This window comes from Anolis carolinensis, chromosome 4, assembly GCF_035594765.1.
Source record: "Anolis carolinensis isolate JA03-04 chromosome 4, rAnoCar3.1.pri, whole genome shotgun sequence".
NCBI lineage: Eukaryota > Metazoa > Chordata > Lepidosauria > Squamata > Dactyloidae > Anolis > Anolis carolinensis.
Genome location: NC_085844.1, coordinates 256,953,828 through 256,973,922, shown reverse-complemented (window position 1 = coordinate 256,973,922; position 20,095 = coordinate 256,953,828). Strand labels below are relative to the sequence as shown.

Genomic DNA, 20,095 nt, shown 5'->3' with positions numbered 1-20,095 from the left:
GAAGGAAGGGAGAGGGAAGAAAGAAGGAAGGACAGAAGGAATGAAAGAAGTGAAGGGAGGAGGGACAGGAAGGAAGGAAGGAAGGAAGGAAGGAAGGAAGGAAGGAAGGAGAGAAGGAAGGAAACCGGACGGAAGGAAAGAAGGAAGGAAGGTGAAGGAGAAGAGGAGGGGAGGAAGGAAGGGAGAGGGGAAGAAAGAAGGAAGGACAGAAGGAATGAAAGAAGTGAAGGGGAGGAGAGGGAAGGAAGGAAGGAAGGAAGGAAGGACGGAAGGAAGGACGAGGAAGGAAGGAAGGAAGGAAAGGAAGGAAGAGACAGGAAGGAAGGTGGAAGGACGAAGAGGAGGGGAGGAAGGAAGGGAGAGGAGGAAAAGAAGGAAGGACAGAAGGAATGAAAGAAGTGAAGGGGAAGGAGAGGGAAAGGAAGGAAGGAGGAAGGAAGGAAGAGGAAGGAAGGACGGAAGGAAGGAAGGAAGGAAGAAGGAAGACGAGAAGAGGAGGAGGAGGAAGGAAGGGAGAGGGAAGAAAGAAGGCAGGACAGAAAGAATGAAAGAAGTGAAGGGGAGGAGAGGAAGACGGAAGGAAGGAAGGAAGGAAGAAGGAAGGAAGGAGGAAGGGAGAGAGGGGGGAAGAAGGAGGGACGGAAGGAGACAGAAGGAAGAAGAGAAAGAAGAAGGGGGGACAGGCGGCAGAGGACGGAGGAGAAGAGACAGAGGAAGGAAGGAGAGGAAGAAGAAGGAAGGCCGAAGAATGACGAAGTGACAGGGGAGGAGGAAAGGAAGGAAGGAAGGAAGGAAGAAGGAAGAAGGAAGGAGAAGAGGAGGGGAGGAAGGAAGGGAGAGGGAAGAAAGAAGGAAGGACAGAAGGAATGAAAGAAGTGAAGGGGAGGGGAGGGAAGGAAGGAAGGAAGGAAGGAAGGAAGGAAGGAAGGAAGGACGAAGGAAGGAAGGAAGGTGGAAGGAGAAGAGGAGGGGAGGAAGGAAGGGAGAGGGAAGAACGAAGGAAGGACAGAAAGAATGAAAGAAGTGAAGGGGAGGGGAGGGGAGGGAAGGAAGGAAGGAAGGACGGAAGGAAGGAAGGAAGGAAGGAAGGAAGGAAGCGAAGGAGGAAGGAGAAGAGGAGGGGAGGAAGGAAGGGAGGGGGAAGAAAGAAGGAAGGACAGAAGGAATGAAAGAAGTGAAGGGGAGGGGAGGGAAGGAAGGAAGGACGGAAGGAAGGTGGAAGGAGAAGAGGAGGGGAGGAAGGAAGGGAGAGGGACAGAAACGAAGGAAGGACAGAAGGAATGAAGAAGTGAAGGGGAGGAGAGGGACAAGGAAGGAAGGAAGGAAGGAAGGAAGGAAGGAAGGAAGGAAGGAAGGAAGGAAAAGGAAGGATGGAAGAAAGGAAGGAAGGTGGAAGGAGAAGAGGAGGGGAGGAAGGAAGGGAGAGGGAAGAAAGAAGGAAGGACAGAAGGAATGAAAGAAGTGAAGGGGAGGAGAGGACGGAAGGAAGGAAGGACGGAAGGAAGGAAGGCAGGAAAAAGGAAGGAAGGAAGAAAGGAAGGAAGGTGGAAGGAGCAGAGGAGGGAGGAAGGAGGGAGGGAAAGAAGAGCAGGACCGAAGGAATGAAAGAAGTGAAGGGGCGGAGAGGGAACGGAAGGAAGGAAGGAAGGAAGGAAGGAAGGTGGAAGGAGACGAGGAGGGGAGGAAGGAAGGGAGAGGGAAGAAAAGAAGGACAGAAGGACGTGAAGGGGAGGGACGGGAAGGGGACGGAAGGAAGGAGAGGAAGGAAGGACAGAAGGAATGAAAGAAGTGAAGGGGAGGAGAGGGAAAGGAAGGACGGAAGGAAGGAAGAAAGGAAGGAAGGAAGGAAGGAAAAAAGGAAGGAAGGAAGAAAGGAAGGAAGGTGGAAGGAGAAGCGGAGGGGAGGAAGGAAGGGAGAGGGAAGAAAGAAGGAAGGACAGAAGGAATGAAAGAAGTGAAGGGGAGGAGAGGGAAAGGAAGGAAGGAAGGAAGGAAGGAAGGAAAGAAGGAAGGAAGGTGGAAGAAGAGGAAGGAGGAGAAGAGGAGGGGAGGAAGGAAGGGAGAGGGAAGAAAGAAGGAAGGACAGAAGGAATGAAAGCAAGTGAAGGGGAGGAGAGGGAAGGAAGGAAGGAAGGAAGGAAGGAAGGAGGACGAAGAGGAAGGAGGAGAAGAGGAGGGGAGGAAGGCAAGGGCGAGGGAAGAAAGAAGGAAGGACAGAAAGACTGAAAGAAGAGAAGGGGAGGAGAGGAAAAGGAAGGAAGGAAGGAAGGAAAGAAGGAAGGAAGGTGGAAGGAGAAGAGGAGGGGAGGAAGGAAGGGAGAGGGAAGAAAGAAGGAAGGACAGAAGGAATGAAAGAAGTGAAGGGGAGGAGAGGAAAAGGAAGGAAGGAAGGAAGGAAAGAAGGAAGGAAGGTGGAAGGAGAAGAGGAGGGGAGGAAGGAAGGGAGAGGGAAGAAAGAAGGAAGGACAGAAAGAATGAAAGAAGTGAAGGGGAGGAGAGGAAAAGGAAGGAAGGAAGGAAGGAAAGAAGGAAGGAAGGTGGAAGGAGAAGAGGAGGGGAGGAAGGAAGGGAGAGGGAACGAAAGAAGGAAGGACAGAAGGAATGAAAGAAGTGAAGGGGAGGGAGGGAAGGAAGGAAGGAAGGAAGGAAGGAAGGAAGGAAGGAAGGAAGGAAGGAAGGAAGGAAGGAAGGTGGAAGGAGAAGAGGAGGGGAGGAAGGAAGGGAGAGGGAAAGAAAGAAGGAAGGACAGAAAGAATGAAAGAAGTGAAGGGGAGGAGAGGAAAAGGAAGGAAGGAAGGAAGGAAGAAGGAAGGAAGGTGGAAGGAGAAGAGGAGGGGAGGAAGGAAGGGAGAGGGAAGAAAGAAGGAAGGACAGAAGGAATGAAAGAAGTGAAGGGGAGGGGAGGGAAGGAAGGAAGGAAGGAAGGAAGGTGGAAGGAGAAGAGGAGGGGAGGAAGGAAGGGAGAGGGAAGAAAGAAGGAAGGACAGAAGGAATGAAAGAAGTGAAGGGGGAGGAGAGGGAAGAAGGAAGGAAGGAAGGAAGGAAGGAAGGAAGGAAGGAAGGAAGGAAGGAAGGAAGGAAGGTGGAAGGAGGAAGAGGAGGGGAGGAAGGAAGGGAGAGGGAAGAAAGAAGGAAGGACAGAAGGAATGAAAGAAGTGAAGGGGAGGAGAGGGAAAGGAAGGAAGGAAGGAAGGAAGGAAGGAAGGAAGGAAGGAAGGAAGGAAGGAAGGAAGGAAGGAAAAAAGGAAGGATGGAAGAAAGGAAGGAAGGTGGAAGGAGAAGAGGAGGGGAGGAAGGAAGGGAGAGGGAAGAAAGAAGGAAGGACAGAAGGAATGAAAGAAGTGAAGGGGAGGAGAGGGAAAGGAAGGAAGGAAGGAAGGAAGGAAGGAAGGAAGGAAGGAAGGAAGGAAGGAAGGAAGGTGGAAGGAGAAGAGGAGGGGAGGAAGGAAGGAGAGGGAAGAAAAGAAGGAATGAAGGAAGTGAAGGGGAGGGAAGGGAAGGGGAAGGAAGGAAGGAGAGGGAAGAAAGGGACAGGGGAGGAAAGAGGGGAGGAGGAGGAAGGAAAGAAGGAAGTGAAGAGGAGAGGAAGGAAGGAAGAGAAAGAAGGGGAAGGGATGGGAGGAAAGGAGAGGGAAGAAGGAAGGAAAGAAGGAAGAAAGGAGGGGAAGCGGGAGGAAAGAAGGAAGGAAGGAAGGAAGGAAGGAAGGAAGGAAGGAAGGAAGGAAGGAAGGAAGGAAGGAAGGAAGGAGGGAAAAAAGTGAAGAAGAGGGAGGAAAGGGAAGGGGAAAGAAGGAGAGAAGGGTAACGGGAGGATGAGAGGAAGGAAGGAAGGAAAGAGAGGGAGGAAGGAAGTGACGGGAGGAGAGGGAAGGGGAAGGAAGGAAGGATGGAAGGATGGAAGGGGGAGGAAGGGAAGAAGGAAGTGAAGAGGAGAGGGAGGGAGGGAGGGGAAGGGGAGGAATGAAGGAAGTGAAGGAAGAGGAAGGAAGGGGAGGGAAGGGGAAGGGAGGAAGGGAATAATAATAATAGTAGTAGTAGTAGTAGTAGTAGTAGTAGTAGTAGTAATCTTATTTCTTTCCCACCTCTCCTCACAGCTCGAGGCGGTTTATAACATTCCGAAAACGCATAATCAAAACCCATCATTTATAAACACTCCGTAGAATCAAAACATCCGGGCAACGTCCCCTGGGCAACGTCCTTGCAGATGGCCAATTCTTTCACACAGAAGTGACTTGCAGTTCCTCAAGTTGCTCCTGACACGGAAAAAAAAAAACTCCATAGAATGTGCATACGAAGACATGTTCCCATAAAATGCATATGAAAATACACCAAAACAAAAGTTAGACATAGAAGGGAGTTTCCAATTCGTATTTAAAACTGGTGGGTTAGGAAGGAAGGAAGGAAAGAAGGAAGGAAGGAATCATAGAATCATAGAATAGTAGAGTTGGAAGAAACCTCATGGGCCATCCAGTCTAACCCCCCGCTAAGAAGCAGGAAATCTCATTCAAAGCACCCCCGACAGATGGCCATCCAGCCTCTGCTTCAAAGCCTCCAAAGAAGGAGCCTCCACCACGGCCCCGGGGAGAGAGTTCCACTGCCGAACAGCCCTTCTCACAGTGAGGAAAGAAGGAAAGAAAGAAGGAAGGTAGGAAGGAAGGAAGGAAGGAAGGAAGGAAGGAAGGAAGGAAGGAAAGAGAAGGAAGGAAGGAAGGAAAGAAGGAAGGAAGGAAAGAAGGAAGGAAGGAAAGAAGGAAGGAAGGAAAGAAGGAAGGAAGGAAGGAAGGAAAGAGAAGGAAGGAAGGAAGGAAAGAAGGAAGGAAGGAAAGAAGGAAGGAAGGAAAGAAGGAAAGAAAGAAGGAAGGAAGGAAGGAAGGAAGGAAGGAAGGAAAGAGAAGGAAGGAAGGAAGGAAAGAAGGAAGGAAGGAAAGAAGGAAGGAAGGAAAGAAGGAAGGAAGGAAAGAAGGAAGGAAGGAAGGAAGGAAGGAAGGAAGGAAGGAAGGAAGGAAGGAAGGAAGGAGAAGGAAGGAAAGAAAGTAGGAAGGAAGGAAAGAAGGAAGGAAGGAAAGAAGGAAGGAAGGAAGGAAGGAAAGAAGGAAGGAAAGAAGGAAGGAAGGAAAGAAGGAAGGAAGGAAGGAAAGAAGGACGGAAAGAAGGAAGGAAGGAAAGAAGGAAGGAAGGAAGGAAGGAAGGAAGGAAGGAAGGAAGGAAGGAAGGAAGGAAGGAAAGAGAAGGTAGGAAGGAAAGAGAAGGTAGGAAGGAAAGAAAGAAGGAAGGAAGGAAGGAAGGAAAGAGAAGGAAGGAAAGAAAGTAGGAAGGAAGGAAAGAAAGAAAGAAGGAAGGAAGGCAGGAAGGAAGGAAGGAAGGAAGGAAGGAGAAGGAAGGAAAGAAAGTAGGAAGGAAGGAAAGAAGGAAGGAAGGAAAGAAGGAAGGAAAGAAGGAAGGAAGGAAGGAAGGAAGGAAGGAAGGAAGGAAGGAAGGAAAGAAGGAAGGAAGGAAGGAAGGAAGGAAGGAAGGAAGGAAGGAAAGAGAAGGAAGGAAAGAAAGAAGGAAGGAAGGAAAGAAGGAAGGAAGGAAGGAAGGAAGGAAAGAGAAGGAAGGAAAGAAAGTAGGAAGGAAAGAAAGAAAGAAGGAAGGAAGGAAGGAAGGAAGGAAGCAAGGAAGGAAGGAAGGAAGGAAGGAAGGAAGGAAGGAAGGAAGGAAGGGAAAGAGAGAAAGGCTCCAGCCTGAGCTGCAAGACCTGGAGCTCTTTCCTGGCAGGCTCACCTTAAGCAAAATCCCAGAGCAAGGCTTGAGACCAGGCTGCCTGGGGCAAAGGGCTGCCCAGAGCGGAGGCCCCTCTCCTTTTGTGGGGGTGGGCACAGGGCTTTCCCTTGCTGATCCTGCTTCCTTCAGGCAAGAACAAGTCCGGAGGGGCCAAAGGCGGGCCCCTGGGCCTGGTGCCAAACGCAGTCCCCTTCTGCCTCGGAAATACCTTCTCTTGAAGTGGAAAAGCTTTATTTGAAAGGAACAGATACAAGAAAGCTTCCCCCTCACCATCGTTGTGGGAAACAAGGGACTTTTGCGTTGTCACAACATTTATTTATGCCTTTGTCAAGCGGCCCTGTCCCCATTGGACCTCCCACATCTTTTCCTCTAATGTGTTCCCACATCCCCTGCTTTCCCTCTAAGAAAGACCGAGAGTAGTTACAAGTCCCTGGAAAAGAAGTTTCATGAACCAGACCGAGTAGGTTATCTCTAAACGCCTGGCTAATGGGATTACACTGGGCCAGCTTTTACTGGGCAACGTGCTGAACACGATAGCGACATGTGCAGCGTGCCACATTAGTACAGATCCTATGCAGAGCACGGTGCTTATAGATCATAGCGCATAATGAGTAGGAAAGCATGGCTAAACCTAGGATCCTGACAAGGGTCCGCACAGGGCTTCCAGCTGAGCCCCTCCTCAACATCCCCTCCCCAATAAAAAAAAACACAGCAGTCCTATGTGTGCACATAATGGGCCCACATCCGAACCCCGCTTCCTTGCCTTTGGGGTGCATGTGCTTTTGGGCAGGAGCATTGCAGCGCCCTCCTTCCCATGAAAAGCCCCCCCACATAAAAACCCTCCCATCTTCTCAGGGTGCCAGCTATTTATAGATGTAAAGGCAGAAAGTTCACGGCAAGAGCTCTCCCGGCTTTGATCTGCCGCCTTAACAAGCAGCTGCTCCTCTCTGCCGGGAAACAGACGGAACAGGAATCTGAAATCGGGGAACAGGCCCCGCTGGCTTCCCTTCCTTCTGGAACATTGTCTGTGTGTGGTGTTGGGGGGGGGGGCTTCCCCATCTCCTTTGCCTCCAGCCCCTCAAAAGCCCACCCATGGTCTGCCCGGTATGTCTTATCAGAGGCAAGCAAGGGGGGCTTCTAGGGGCCACTGATGGCAGGGTCTGCTTTCATGGGTCTTCTGTGCGGGAGGCCATGGGTGCTTTGGACTCCAAGGGACTGTTATTGCTGCTAGAAACTTATGTAGTCACACCTTGCCCCAATAATAATAATAATAATAATAATAATAATAGCAAAGTGAAGAACCTGCTTGATTGAAGTCAAAAAACAGAAACTCCTCAAAACACAGCAGACAAAGAATCAGTACAAGAAAACCGCACTACAAACTAGAGCTGACAGCTGGCACAACAAAACACTGCATGGAAAGTTCCTTGACAAAATTGAAGGAAAAGCTGATAAGGAGAAGATCTGGCTCTGGCTCATGAATGGGACCCTGAAGAAGGAGACACAAGGCCTGATCCTTGCAGCCCAGGAGCAAGACATCAGGACAAAGGCAATTCAGGCCAAGATCAAAAAATCAGCTGATGACCCAAAATGCAGACTGTACAAGGAAACCGACGAAACCATTGATCATATCCTCAGCTGCTGTAAAAAAAATTGCACAGACAGACTACAAACAGAGGCACAACTATGTGGCCCAAATCATCCATTGGAACTTATGCCTCAAGTACCACCTGCCAGCAGTAAAGAACTGGTGGGATCACAAACCTTCAAAAGTATTGGAAAATGAACACGCAAAGATACTGTTGGACTTCCGAATCCAGACTGACAAAGTTCTGGAACACAACACACCAGACATCACAGTTGTGGAAAAGAACAAGGTTTGGATCATTGATGTTGCCATCCCAGGTGACAGTCGCATTGACGAAAAACAACAGGAAAAACTCAGCCGCTCTCAGGACCTCAAGATTGAACTTCAAAGACTCTGGCAGAAACCAGTGCAGGTGGTCCCGGTGGTGATGGGCACACTGGGTGCCGTGCCAAAAGATCTCAGCCGGCATTTGGAAACAATAGACATTGACAAAATTACGATCTGCCAACTGCAAAAGGCCACCTGACTGGGATCTGTGCGCATCATCCGAAAATACATCACACAGTCCTAGACACTTGGGAAGTGTTCGACTTGTGGTTTTGTGACACGAAATCCAGCATATCTATCTTGTTTGCTGTGTCATAATAATAATAATAATAATAATAATAATAATAATAATAATAATAATAATAATAATAATAATAATACAGTACTTTATTTGTATTCCGCCCTATCTCCCCAAGGTTGTTCAGGTCAGATTCCAGCATACACAAACACAAAGGCAAACATTCAATGCCTAGAAACAACAAAACATAGATAAAGTAAAGGCTTCCCCTTCTGGCTGTAAGGGTTGGTGCTCATCTCCATTTCCAAGCCGAAGAAGAGCCAGCGTTGTCTGTAGACACCTCCATGACCAATGGATTGCCATTTGCCTTCCCGCCAGAGTGGTACCTATTGATCTACTCACATTTGCATGCTTTCAAACTGCTAGGTTGGCAGAAGCTTGGGCCAACAGCGGGAGCTCACCCCATCCTGCGGATTTAAACCTCCACCTTCTGGTCAGCAAGTTCAGCAGCTCAACCCATTGTGCCAGCTCCTCCTCTCCTTTTGCTGCCTCACCTCATCGCACTAGAGTTTGAATCCACTTTAAATCCACTTTAGGGAGGAGCTAAAGGTCCTGGGCCTCACCAAACTACAAACCCCAGAATTCTGCGGGAAACAGAAACCAGATATAAACTGGCTCCACGCTCTGGTGTGATGAGACAGTCCCAGTTTTATTGATGTTTATGCTAAAATGGGAAAAGGTCTCAGGCCATTAAGCCAGACACAACACACATTCCTTTGAAAAAGTTTAACCTTTCGTTAGCATCGCATTAGCGGAGTCAAAACACAAGGGAACGAGTAGAGCGAGGAATAAAAATTAGAAGAACTCGCCTTTAAAAAAGAAAAACAGGCCGTGTTAAGCTTATCAAAGTAGCCGTTCATCAAGCAGGCACGTACACATAATGAATTCAGTACACCGAGTAAAAAAAAAAACCACGCCACATTGACTAGTTGATATAATAAAAAACGGTTTACTCACGAAAGCGTGTGCAAAAGCATCTCACAGGGAGAGGTAACTTGGTTGCAGTATATCAAAGGTATAATCCAAAAGGATAGAGAATAAAAGATGGATTCCTTCGCTTTTTTTAAGGAGCCCCTAGTGGCACAGCGGGTTAAACCACTGAGCTGCTGAACTTGCTGAATGAAAGGTCAGTGGTTTGAATCTGGGGGCCGGGGTGAGCTCCCGCTGTTAGCCCCAGCTTCTGCCTACCTAGCAGTTTGAAAACATGCCAATGTGAGTAGATCAATAGGTACCGCTCCAGCAGGAAGGTAACGGCGCTCCATGTAGTCATGCCAGCCACATGACCTTGGAGGTGTCTACGGACAATGCCGGCTCTTTGTCTTAGAAAGATAGATGAGCACCAATCCCCAGAGCCGGACACGACTGGACTTTTACCTTCCTCAGCTTCCACATCGGCCCAAGAAGCAGCCCATGCTCCATGCCCTTGAAGGAAAGCCGAACAACGGTACTACATAAGGAACAACTGGGACTGGACTGGATGGGACTGGGGAACCAAGGAGGAGACCCCTGTTTTATAACTTCTTAATTTCAAAGGCATTGCCTACGTGAACACAACTACCTTTCTAGAAGATACACAAAGATCCCTGTTGGTTCTCTGGACCTCGCAGCAGCAGCCTTTGATACCACAGACCATGGTATCCTTCTCGGACGTTGCACAGGAATGAGTCTTGGAGGTACAGTAGAGTCTCACTTATCCAACATAAACAGGCCGGCAGAACGTTGGATAAGTGAGTGTTGGATAAGTGAGACTCTACTGTACTGTTTTACAGTAATTCTGGTCCTTCCTGAAGGTGTTGCTGGAGGACACCTCCTTGGCCACGCAGCCGTTGTCTTGAAGGGTCCCGCAGGGCTCAGTATTGTTCCCCATGTGGTTGAACATCTACATGAAGCCACTGGGAGAGATCATCCAGAGATTTGGAGTTCGATGTCATCTGTACACAGATGATGTTCAATTCTCTCACTCGTTTCCACCTACTGCTAAGGAGGCCGTTCAGGTCCTGAACCGGTGCTTGGCCTCTGTGACGGTCTGGATGAGGGCGAACGAATTGAAACTGAATCCAGACAAGACAGATGTCCTCCTGGTCAGTTGCAAGGCTGAACAGGGCATAGAGTTACAGCCTGTGCTGGACGGGTTTGCACTACCCTTGAAGACACAAGTTCACAGCTTGGGAGTCCTCCTGGTCTCATTGCTGAGCCTGGAACCTCAGGTTTCAGCGGTAGCCAGAGGAGCTTTTGCACAATTAAAACTTGTGCGCCAGTTGCGTCGGTACCTTGGGAAGCCTGACTTGATCACGGTAGTCCACACTCTGGTTGCATCATGAATAAACTACTGCAATGCTCTCTACGTGGGGCTGCCTTTGAAGACTGTTCAGAAACTTCAAATAGTCCAGCGGGCCCCAGTTAGTTTCTTCATGGGAGTGACATACAGAGAGCATACAACCCCCCTGTTATGCCAGCTCCACTGGCTGCAAGCCTGTTGCCAAGCACAATTCAATGTTTAGCCTATAAAGTCCTAAACAGTTCTGGCCCAGTTTACCTGTCCAAACGTATCTCCCTCAATGAACCATCTTGGAAATTAAGATCATCCGGGGAGGCTCTGCTCTCAGTCCCACCTCCTTTACAGGCACGACTGGTGGGGATGAGAGACAGGGCCTTCTCGGTGGTGGCCCCTCGATTTTAGAACTCCTTCCCCAGTGAGATCTTTTCTGCCTCCTCTCTCCTGACCTTCAGGAAAAAACTTAAGACATGCCTTTGGGACCAAGCTTTTGACAAGTAACTGGAGCAGTGCAATTTGTAACTACGAAACAATGTGATTGACAAATGGAACGGCCCTGGACTATGATTTGGATGGCATGGTTTTAATTGATGTTTTAAATGATTCATGTTCTAATTATAGGTTTTTAACTGTAATTGCATATTTGATATACGTGTGTATGGCATCAAATTGCTGCCTGTTGTAAGGCTGCCTTGAGTCCAATTCGGGGTTGAGGAAGGTGCGATATAAATGTGGAAAATAAATGTATTAAGTGTTAATTGGAGGGAATCAAAACTGACAAGAAGGAAGAGAGCAAAGACATACAGACAAACCAGTGAGGGCGCATGTGTGAGTGTGCGTTCTCCAACATGTTTCCCTTCCACCTCTTGCAGGGATCATCCGGACGGCGGTGGCCAACCTGGACCGGGAGACCCAGGACCGCTACGAGGTGGTGGTCCGTGCCACGGACATGGCCGGGCAGATGGGGGGCCTCTCGGGCTCCACCACCGTCACCATCGTTATCACCGACGTCAACGACAACCCCCCACGGTTCCCACAGAGTGAGATTTGGGGCCCTGGGCATGTAATGGGAGGGTGTAGAGATACAGTTGTCCTATTACTAACTAATATACAGAATAGAACAATGGTAACAGACAAATTATAATCATTACAGGCGCATGAGTAATGCACAAATACAAACTGTTTACAGCATTACATCAAACATTATATTCATACTTGTATGTTTTTTCAGTAACATCTAAATATATTCAGTGCCTGAGTACAACACTTTGAATTTCAGTGTTGTCCCACGCAGATAAAAGTCTTAGGAATGCATGGTCAATGCAATAAACAACTGATAATTTCTTCTGTAAATTGTGGTTCACACTTTAGATAAATTCATCATTGTCCCGTGCAAGTTAATGTCTCGGAGATGCGTATAAAGGAATGTGAAAAATAAAGGAGTGTAGAACAACAAGGATTCCCAGGTATTTTGTAATCCTCGTTTCTGGATCAAAATCCCTTCTTCAGGTAGCTTCTGAGGGTTCTTTCATGCATTTGTGGTAGAATCTCCTGAAGCTTTAGTAAATTCCACTAAGGAGTTTGTGGCTCTGCTGTAGCACTTCAACTGTGGATAATGATCCTTCTGCCTTCCTAGGCAGTTGTTGGAAAGAACGTAAGAGGATCTACAAAGATGCGAATCAGGCCCCTTCCGCTGGACTCGCATTGAGTCAATGACCCATTTTTCTGAAAACAGGTCTTTCTGCAAATGGCAGAAGAAGGTTGGACAGATGGCCCTTGGGGTCTCTTCCAACCAGTGAGTCCTGATGTGTGAAGGCAATGAATCTGCTTCCCAAAAGGCCATTTCCCTGGGCTCTAAGCTTCCTTCCATTATATGAGGGTTGAATGAAAAGTAATGCCTCCACCTTCGTAACTCCTGAACAGATGGTAGTCCTGGTGTGTGGCCGGTACTGGCTTGTTCGGTAGACTCTGCTCTATAGTTCCATTTGGCAGGAAGCCTTAGCATTGAACGGTTGTGTTGTTAAAGTGTGAAATATGCAAGCTGTTTATGGCGATTGTGTTAATGTGAGTCCTGTGCGTCGTTGGGCGAGTAAGTTTAAAGATGTTGAGGTGGGAACATCTGACTTGTGTAACAAAGAGTGGGATGTCCTGTGAAAGCAACCACCGAGTTTCACGAGCAAAAGGTTAACAGGTTGATTCAGGACGATTGCCGTATCACTGAGAGAGAAATTTCAAGTATCATCGGCATTTCACAAGAACGTGTGGGTCACATTATTTCTTTGCTTGGCTGTCGGAAGATCTGTGCACGATGGGTCCTGTGTGATGCTGGTCGCAGAAACAGAGTGTCGACTTCTTCCATGATGGCTTCAGAAAACTTGTTCATTGTTGGCAGAAATGTATCCAGTTGTCTGGTGATTATGTGAAAAAGTGAACAGTGGTAGTTAAAGAGCACATTGTAAGGATTATTTCTGCGTTCAATTTATTAAAATATTCCCATCCAAACCCAAGTAATGAAGATGGAGGCATTGCTTTTCATTCAACCCTCATATATGCAGTTGAGAGGACTCCATGGCTATATGAATCTAACATTGATATATCAAGAGTTCCAGGAGATCATTGTCTTGGGCCCTATCTACACTGCCATTTAAAATCCAGATTATCTGCTTTGAACTGGATTGTATTCCAGTGTAGACTAATATAATGCAGTTCAGAGCAGATAGTCTGGATTTTATATGGTGGTGTAGATGGGGCCTTGGTTCCTGCCTCTGCTAAAAAGTTGTGAATGTTATTGAATCCATCTGTTCCTCTAGCCAGTGTTCCTTTGTAATTTCCTTTCTGAAGGACTGTAAACCTTTTACTGTGTGTCCAGGAAGGTTGACATATCCGGAAAGTGGTTTTGGGGACATTGTCCTTCCTAATGTCAGATTTGCATCCATGAATCTCCTTGGCAAATATCCTCTTGTTTGCCATAGTACATAGGCATAGGGTATATCACATGTATCACATTGGAGGAAGAACAAGAAAAGGACGCTGTGGTGATACTGTTGCCACGGATGTATGGGTTTGTTGCAAGGTCTTGCCCTTGTATTACCATCTTATTGTTTCAGATTTGGAGACGCCTCCCAGAACTTGCGTGAGCTCCCAAACTGGTCAGAATGGAGGGCCTTGAGTTGTCAATCTGTCCCATAGTATACAGTAGAGTCTCACTTATCCAAGGTTCTGGATTATCCAAAGCATTCTTGTAGTCAATGTTTTCAATATATCATGATATTTTGGTGCTGAATTCGTAAATACAGTAATTACAACATAACATTACTGCGTATTGAACTCCTTTTTCTGTCAAATTTGTTGTATAACATGATGTTTTGGGCTTAATTTGTAAAATCATAACCTAACTTGATGCTTAATAGTCTTTTCCTTAATCCCTCCTTATTATCCAAGATATTCTCTTATCCAAGGTTCTGCCAGCCCGTTTAGCTTGGATAAGTGAGACTCTACTGTATTATGTTCCTGGGAATTCATCTTGCTTGCCAGTTGGTTTCTCATGTAGGTCTCTGCAGATGTGATTGTATCAGAAGGCTTTGCTGCAAACAATAGATTTGGTGGTGGAAAACAGAGGCATGTAAATAAATATCTGTAACTGTCAGTAGGTTTCCTTTTGATCGAGTGCGGTGCCTAGAAGTCCATTGTGTTGTTCACAGTGGTGTCAAGAAAGGGAGTGTGTTGTGTGGTTTGTTGAGATCCTGGTGAAATGTTTTATGTGCTTCCTTTTCATAAGTCCAAATAATACCAAGGCACCAGAGGTGGAGGAAAGGTGCCTGATCAAAGGCTGTTTCAGGCCAGCTGTGGAGATGTTTTCATCCTTGGAGGGACATGATAATGATATTCCCAATGGCAAAGATGAGCCTGCAGAGCCTCGTCCAGGATGGTGCCCTTGATGCTTTGTCTGTCCTCGTATGAAATGGCAATAGGTAGAGATTCCATACTCATAGTGGCCAGATGGACAACTTGGGGTGAATGCAGGTTGATTCCACTGCCAGGGCTCAATGCTGTGACACCCTGGGAGTTGTAGTTTGGTGGAGGAGGATGAAGACTTTGTCAAACTCAGTCTCCCAGGATTGCATAGTAATGAGCCGTGGGAGTTCAAGTGCCTTCATTCCGCAGTGTGGCTGCACCTTATTTATTTATTTACAGTATTTATATTCCGCCCTTCTTTCTCACTCGGAAGGGGACTCAGGGCGGATCACAATGTACACATACATGGCAAACATTCAATGCCATAGGAACAGAGAGACAGAGGCAATTTAACCTTCTCCAGCTTCCAGCTTCCTGAGGGTGTGCTCGATTCCGGCCACAGGGGGAGCAGCTGCTTCATCATCCACTGTGACGCCGAGTCCTTGGATACTTCCTCATTCCAAACAGTGCTGGATGATTTTTTATGGTGTTGTAAATTAGTTAAATTAGCCTCCCCACATAGTGGTACCTACATTTCCTACTTGATAGATGCAACTATCTTTCGGGTTGCTTAGGTCAACAATGAACAGGGCTATTTTTTATTTTAATTGTCGGGTGCTCACTCTGACAGGGGCTGGCCTCGAACTCATGACCTCTTGGTCATAGTGATTTATTGCAGCTGGCTACTAACCAGCCTGTGCCACAGCCTGGCAAAACAGAGGAAAGGATGGAGGTGGGGAGGACACGGGTGAGGCCTGGTTTCTTCATCTGCTCTCAATGTGTGTGTGGGGGTGCCCCCTTCTTCACCATGGATCTGGTGCCTTCTGCCCCCCCAACTCTGACGTGTGTTTCCTTTGTCTAGAGATGTACCAGTTCAGCGTGGTGGAGACGGCCCCTGTGGGCACGCTCATCGGCCGGGTGAAGGCCGAGGACTCGGACGTGGGAGAGAACACGGACATGACCTACCAGATCAAGGACGAGGAGGGGCTGGGCACCTTCCGGGTGGCCACCGACAGCGACACGCAGGAGGCCCTCATCTCGGTGCAGAAGGTGGGCGGGCAGTGGATCGTGCGCGTGGGGAGGAGGTTTGCCTGATGGACATTGAGGGGGTCACAATGGCCCTGTGGGGGAGAGGTTAGAAGGGAGATACCGCGATAGTTCCCGCAGTCTGTTCTGTCCCCTTTCTTGAAAAGGGTGATGATGGTGGCATCCTTGAAGTCTGCTGGGATTTTCTCGGTCACCCACACCTTTTCAATGAGCTGGTGGAGTTGTTGTATCAGCTCAGGTCCACCCACTTTGAAGATTTCAGCAGGGATCCCGTCAGGTCCGCTGGCTTTGTTGTTCTTTTGTTGGCTGATGGCATTGCTGACTTCTTCCAAACTAGGCAGTGCTGCAAGCTCATCCCTGGTTTATTGTTGCGGGATTTGTGAGAGGGCCTGAACCTGCCTCCCCTTCCCCCAATTCCTTCCCTTGCAGCCGCTGAACTTTGAGGCGCAGGAGGTGCACACGGTGGTGGTGGAGGCCCTGAACAAGTTTGGGGACCCCCGCTTTGTGGACCTGGGCACCTTCCGGGACCAGGCCATCGTGAGGGTCACTGTGCTGGACGTGGACGAGCCCCCCGAGTTCCGGCCCCCCGACGGCCTGATGGAGGTGCAGGAGGACACCCTGGTGGGGGCCCTGGTGGGCGTGGTCACCGCCCTGGACCCTGACGCTGCACGGAACCCCGTCAGGTGAGTGCTGGGGAGGGCCGGGTTGGGGTTGAAAGGGGGGAGAAGGAGGAACCCCAGCTAGCTCCCTCCCCTGATGCCCAAATGTGCCCAATGTGACTCTCGGGGATTCTGGGCTCCTTTGCCCTTTGCAGCACACAAGGCTCTGGTCCCTATGAAGCAAACTCTTGCACTGAGCGGAGGATTGCTGTAAGCATAGAATCATAGAGTTGGAAGAAACTTCATGGGTCATACAGTGCAATCCCCTGTCAAGAAGCAGGAAGATGACATTCAAAGCGCCCCCGACAGATGGCCATCCAGCTTCTGCTTAAAAGCCTCCAAAGAAGGAGCCTCCACCACACTCCCTTGGGGCAGAGAGTTCCACTGCTGAACAGCTCTCTCAGGATGAGAAAGTTCTTCCTGATGGAATCTCCTTCCTTTCCTGTAGTTTGAAGCCATTGTTCCATTGTGTTCTAGTCTCCAGGTTAGCACAGAACAAGCCTGCTCCCTCCTCCTTAGGACTTCCCCTCGCATCTTGATCCCTGGCAGTCCTCATGTCTCCTCTCTCTCAGCCTTCTCTGCTGCAGGCTAAACATGCCCAGCTCTTTAAGCTGCTCCTCATACGGCTTGTTCTCCAGACGCTTGATCATTTTTTGTCACCCAGCTTGTCAACATCTCCTTTCAATTGCGGTGCCCAGAATTGGACACAGTGTGATTCCAGGTGTAGTCTGACCAAGGCAGAATAGTTCGGGGATGGGCAGAGGCAATGCTTCACTACCTCCATTGGTCACTAGGTCTTCTGCTCTGAGCCCAGCCACTCTGCTCACTGTGGTCTGGCCTTCTCCCAGCTGGCTTCTTCTTGCAGTTTGAATGGCAGGCTCCTTGGGGCAGGGACTGGTGCCCATTACTGGGAACAGGAGGAGGAGGAGCAGGGAGGGGAAGGGAAGGGTCCCTGGGCTAGAGGCATGGGGGGAATTGTTTAGAGATACCCCCTGCTCTCCCCCAATGCTCCTGAGGAAGAAGAGGAAGAGAACAGGTTGAAGGAAGGAGAGGGGCTTTTGGGGGGAAAGAGACCCCTTCCCCACCTGACCTTAGCCTTCCCTTCTACCTGTTGGGAATTGACAAGCCGTTAAGCTCTAATCACCCCCTTTATGAGGTAAATTCTCATTAAAATAGCAGAGAGAAAATTGCAGCAGTGAGTTTTGGAAGGCCTCTGTGTCTTCAGGAAGGCAAAGGGATGCAAAGTTAGCTTTAAAGTTTAAAAGCATTTATTGAGGTAAAAAGAAATCCATTGGTGGATAAAAGAGGTTTGGAGCTAACTAGCTAATCTATCCTGTTCTAATACACATAGACGGATCAAAATAACAAAGGCATAGATAGCTACATCTTGACTAGTAGAGTGGACAAAGTGCGTCCTCTCTCTGGAACAAAGCAGGAAGCAGGAATGGCGACCAAGCCTCGTGGGTTGCTTCTTCTCTAGGGCCATAAACATTCCAAAAGGCAAATTGGGGAAGTTACGTCAAAGCCCTAGGAGAGATCACATTTCTAAAACATCAAAGGGTGGGGTTGACCTAAACAGGACATGAGGGAGGAAACAATAGTGAAGCCTAATCAAAGCATGCATGGAACTGGGGAAGGTGTCTCTAACTCTTTTTCTAGGCTTCCTATCCAGCCATAGAGACTTAAGCAGTGCAGGATGACATTTTTCCAACACTACCTCACAGGTGAGGTGAGTGGTTTCCCTCTTCCAGGGAGTGAGTTACTTTCTGTGGTGCCAGGACAAGCACCCCACTGAGGGCAAAGGTAGAGGTCATGGTGGTGTCCACAAAGCAGAAGCATGGGGAGAAATGGCAGCTGGGGTCTAGGGGGGCAGAAAGGACTTGCCTGGTGCCTTGTCTACACCTACTGAGGTGCATTGGGTGGGTGCCCCAAGACCCCCGTCCTGTGGGGCTGCACCAGGCCTTGCCACACAGGAGCTGCAAGAAGGCAGATGAGAAAGGGAGACAGACATGCGACAGAAAGCATTTTGCGCTGCCTCTCAAAGGCTCTGTTCGCCAGACCCAGCTCGGTGCCAGCACTCCTTGCCTTGGGCGGGTTGTGTGTGTTTGCATGTGTGGGTTTGTGTACAGAGCACAAGGGATGTCTGGAGGCACTTGAGAGGGATGAGCGCCATTGAGGAGGCCCTCGGATGAAACACACCAGACAGGCGCTTTCATCGTCCAAAGCAACAGGCAACGCCAGCAGCAGCAGGGAGGAGGAGGAAGAGGAGGAGGAGGAGGAGGAGGAAGAGAGAGGGGAGGCCAGGCCAGCAGGCAGTGCTTGAGAGAGCCAGCAATGGTCCAAGCCATTGGTCTTAGCGGAGCCAGGAAGTAGCCAGGCACATGGCATGGGGCTGGGGGGCTCGGGTGCCGTGTCCTCAATGCCTCGTTCACAGAGGAGAAAGGCTCAGCCTCTTTGGATGGAGATGCTCTGGCCAGGTGGGTGGGCTTTGTGGTGGGTTCTCTCAGCAGAGAGTGGCCTTCACTCTGTGGCCAGCTCTGGCCTGCCAAAGGTGGGTGAGGACCCAAAGTGGATGCAGCCCTTCCTTCCTTTTGGCCACAGAATGGATGGGAAGCTCAGAGGATCCCAGAGTTGGAAGGGACCCCAAGGGCCATCCTGTTGTGGTCATCTCTGAGCGGTTAGACTCAATTTAACCCTCTCTGGGGGAGATTCCACCAAAAATCAGCAGAGTAGCAAAAGCAAAAGCTTTCAAATGCAACAGTTACTTACACAGGGCGAGCAAAGAGAAGCCTTTGACCATTTAGGATTGCAATGGACTGCAGAGTCTCAGTAAAAGTTTAAAAAGTATTTATTCAGGAAAAAAAGAACTCGATTGTAGATAGAAAGGCTTGGGAGCTGTCTAGTCTACTCTAGACTGGTTTCTAAGGAAAAATAAGAAAGGAAAAATAACAAACATCTAAATAGTTACATCTTGCCAGGAGAGATGGCAGGACGTGTTGTTAGCTTGAAGAACAATGGGCGAAGAGAGAACCAAAATGGTTCCAACCTCATGGTCCAGTTTATTGGGGCCATAAAAGACATTCTGACCAATGAGAAGTTAGTGTCCCTGGAGATTCACATTTCTACTAACTTCAAAGTAAGGGATGTGACGTAAACAGGATAGAGTGAAACACAGTAAAGCCTATCTAGACATGCTTTGGAAACAGGGAAAGGATTGCCTCAATCTAACTCTATCATCTATCTAACTACATCTAGACTTGAGTAGTCCAGGATGATTCCCAACACATCTGACCAAACCCACTTCTGCCTTGAAGGAGTCAACCATCTGAGCCTTCCAAGAGAGGCATGCATCTCAGAAGGAGACCCAAGGAGGGTGCCTGGTCTCTGCCTGCGGAGTCCTGCCTCTGGTCCCTCAGGCCGTGCGCTCTGCACATCTGTTCAACATCTTGATTAATGACTTAGAAGGCACGATCATCAAGTTTGCAGATGGGACCAAATGGGGAGGGAGAGGCCATACTCCAGAAGACAGGAGCAGAATCCAAAACGATCTCAACAGATTGGAGATGGGCCAAAACTATCACAATAAAGTTCAAGAGGGACAAATGCAAGAGACTCCACTTAGGCAGAAAAAGGGAAAGCAAAGATATAGAATGAGAGATGATGTGTGGATCGACAGCATGACGTGTGACAAAGGTCTTGGAGTCCTCGTGGGGAGGAAGGGGAACGTGATGCAGCGGCTAAAAAAGCCAGTGGGATTTTGCCCTGCATCAATAGGGATTTAGTGCTTTACTTACTTTACTTAGGTGATCCCTCGTAATTCGAGGATGATGGTCCTCCATGTCCTCCATGTGTAGTGTCTTGGCAGTGGATGTGTAGGTGGCTGTGGAGACCTAGTCTCGACCCGCATCTTCTCCTGCAGTGAAGACATCCACTGTTGTTTCCAGATGGAAGGCGGTCCCAGTCAGGGTTGGCTTGACGCACCTTCCTCTTGGCACATTTCCTCTAGTGCCCAGATGCAGGGACGTTATGCTCCCCATGCTCTCTTCTATTCTGCTTTGGTCAGACCACTTTACCTGGAATCACAATGTGTCCAGTTCTGGGCACCACAATTGAAGGGAGTTGTTGACTCTAAGCTGGAAAGCGTCAAGAGTCTGGAGAACAAGCCCTGTGAGGAGCGGCTAAAA

At 48.8% G+C, this 20,095-nt stretch overlaps 1 protein-coding gene across 1 annotated transcript in view; it reads left to right on the top strand.

Moving 5' to 3' along the window:
- The first annotated feature begins 7,870 nt into the window (after positions 1-7,870).
- cdh22 (cadherin 22) overlaps positions 7,871-20,095 on the top strand; it is a 67,980-nt gene continuing 55,755 nt past the window's right edge. Inside the window, exons 1-3 of the mRNA XM_062979295.1 lie at positions 7,871-11,291; positions 15,068-15,255; positions 15,682-15,935. Of these exons, the coding sequence (XP_062835365.1) occupies positions 11,201-11,291; positions 15,068-15,255; positions 15,682-15,935 (533 nt within the window). The 5' untranslated portion in view covers positions 7,871-11,200. The remainder of the gene's footprint in view (positions 11,292-15,067; positions 15,256-15,681; positions 15,936-20,095) is intronic.